Source organism: Scylla paramamosain, chromosome 7, assembly GCF_035594125.1.
Source record: "Scylla paramamosain isolate STU-SP2022 chromosome 7, ASM3559412v1, whole genome shotgun sequence".
NCBI classification, from domain to species: domain Eukaryota; kingdom Metazoa; phylum Arthropoda; class Malacostraca; order Decapoda; family Portunidae; genus Scylla; species Scylla paramamosain.
Genome location: NC_087157.1, coordinates 13042501 through 13045174, shown reverse-complemented (window position 1 = coordinate 13045174; position 2674 = coordinate 13042501). Strand labels below are relative to the sequence as shown.

Sequence of the window (2674 nt, the reverse complement as noted above, 5' to 3'; positions counted from 1 at the left end):
GAATGAGAGAGGCGAGGAGAGAGAGGACGGTAGATAAAGGAAGGGAGGAAGGGAAACATAGATAGCAAAGCAGACACACCCCTTTCTTCTTTCCTGATGGAGGTGAAAGCGAGGCTGCAGGGTGAAGAAGAAGGGTCAGGGACGGTGAGGGAGGAAGGAAGGAGGGAAGGAAGCCAAGTACTCGTATAGCAGTGCTAGTGGATTTACGAAGAGGCAGAAATGTAATTAGGGAATGCGTGAGGGGAATTTATATGTTTGAGGAAGGAAGGTTATGGTGCATATATAAGTGAGAGTGTGTGACTGATTATTGAGGGATAGAGAGAGAGAAGACCTGTATTCTGAAACGCTTTGCTCACCACTACCCTCACCACGACTATTTTTCAAAGACCACGGAGATGATTAGCCGGGTTCTCAAGAGTGTTTCTTCTCCAAATAATGTAGAAATTTCGTTCATCTGTCACTAGAACCGTAAAAGAAAAAATAATTAAAAACCTGTGTGACCTCAATTAGAGTCTCTTGAATGTAGTGGAGGTGCGGCGCAGATGCGTTTCAGAACATGGTCCGGAGAGAGAGAGAGAGAGAGAGAGAGAGAGAGAGAGAGAGAGAGAGAGAGAGAGAGAGAGAGAGAGAGAGAGAGAGAGAGAGAGAGAGAATATACTGCTTCCTCACCAGGCTGTCAGTAATTTTCCGGCGAGTGTCACACATAACCTCTGCTGGTCATGACACTTCTTGGCACCGCTGAGACACTAGCACTGCCTCACTATCATTTGCGCTGACCAGTGACACCTGCTTACATCTGCCCTACTTGTTACAACACTGAAAAGAAAAGAAATAAGAGAAAAAAATATAACTCAATGAAAGAGGGAAGACACTATAGGAAAAGGGAGGGAGAGTTCATGTAAACGTAGTGAAATAAAAGCGACACGTGGAATTTCGCAGCAATATAGGAAGAAGAAAGAAGACAAAAAATAAAGTAAATCTAATGAAAGAAAAGCTCAGCATGTAAATAAGCTAAACATGAAAGACAATCTAGTAGAAAACGGAGAAGAATTTTATCGATCAATTTAATCAGTAATTTCTCTATCACATTCAAAGGCACGTGAGACAGACTGGCACTCAAGTTTCCCTAGGCACGAGACACTTCCTGCACGTCCCCCACAGCTGTGTGAGGGCGTGCAGTACGTGTGCTCGCTTCATTAACTTTTTACTGGTGGCTGCAGCTCGTAAATTAACCTCGTGATGATGTAACAAGAGTGTGCTGAGTGGCCGCGGGGGACCTTTATGTCTTGGCGGGAGAGAGAGAGAGAGAGAGAGAGAGAGAGAGAGAGAGAGAGAGAGAGAGGGAGAGGGAGTGGTGGAGAGCTGGATGGGCGAAGGTTGTACCGCTGTAGCCTCTGGGCACCTCTGGGATTATGTTGGTTTTTCTGTGTGTGTGTGTGTGTGTGTGTGTGTGTGTGTGTGTGTGTGTGTGTGTGTGTGTTATTAGCTTGTGTTCTTAATCACTGTGTCTTTTTTTATTTTTTATTTGTCTTGTTGTTTTTTATGATTTATGGGCTGAAGTTTTCTTTTATCCATTTTGATTTGCACTTTACGTATTTTGTGTTTTATACATCATGTTTGTTTTGTAATTTTATATCAATATTTATAACTGTGGTTATTAAGTTATCTATCTATCTGTTTATCTGTGTGTGTGTGTGTGTGTGTGTGTGTGTGTGTGTGTGTGTATTATCAGGAGTTATTTGGTATTCCTCGTCTCTCTCATGTGGTTAGTTATTTTGTTTAAACCACTACTGACTTACCGAGCACCGAGACAACTTCTTTCCCCGGCGGAATTTCCAAGCAGTGTCGTCCCGCGTGAGAACAGCGTGTCGAAATGTCAAAGTTTGTAATGCAATGAGCGGTAGCGACGCCGCGGCTTTCCTGCAGGCTGGTGCTCGCTAAGTATTGCGTCAGCGGCTTTCACCACCTCACCACCTCACCATATGGGCGGGGCGAGCTGGAGAAGGGATGGCGTACATGCTGGAGTTGCTCAATGTGCTGCTACGGTGTGTTAGGAAATAGAGTATACTAGAAACGTTGTGCAAATAGATGTGTGTTGCATGGGAGAATGTTAATGTGATTGTGTTGTGTTGTATGAGTATAGCTGCTTCCTGGAGAGTGGAGATGTGTTGCACAGGAGAATGTTAACGTGGTTGTGTTGTGTTGTATTGTATGAGTATAGCTTTTCTTGGAGTATATACTATGTTGTTACGAGCGATACGTGACCGAGCAGATCTTTATGGTGAAGTTAAAAAGTAAAAGGGCTTAAACAGCAAACACGAGTAAAGGAAACTGAATCTAGTCAAACAAAGCTTCAGTATAATAACTAATTCATATACAGTTCATTGAATAGAGTCCCTTATACGCTTCTTTTACACATGACAAATTAATAAGTGTTATTGACCCTCGCCTGAAGTGTGGCGCCAGATTCTCTGTGAGGGTCAGTCTTGGAGTGCCGCCAGGGGTATTGTCAAGCAGCGAGAAGGCGTCAGCGACCGGTGTTGGACAGGGCAGGGGAGGGAAAGCAGCGGGGAAGGTGTCAGGGGATGGAGGAAGAGGCGGGTGTTGGGCAGGGCAGGGAGAGCAGCAGGAAGGTGTCAGAGGGGTGGAGGAAGAGGTGAATGTTGGGCAGCGG

At 44.8% G+C, this 2674-nt stretch overlaps 1 protein-coding gene across 1 annotated transcript in view; it reads right to left on the bottom strand.

The window, feature by feature from the left end:
- Positions 1 to 2110: 2110 nt before the first annotated feature.
- Positions 2111 to 2674, bottom strand: part of LOC135101764 (uncharacterized) — a 638-nt gene continuing 74 nt past the window's right edge. The window contains exons 1-2 of the mRNA XM_064006054.1: positions 2444 to 2674; positions 2111 to 2150 (exon numbers count right to left, since the gene is read on the bottom strand). The exon at positions 2444 to 2674 is cut by the window's right edge and continues 74 nt beyond it. Coding sequence (XP_063862124.1) covers positions 2111 to 2150; positions 2444 to 2674 — 271 coding nt within the window. The remainder of the gene's footprint in view (positions 2151 to 2443) is intronic.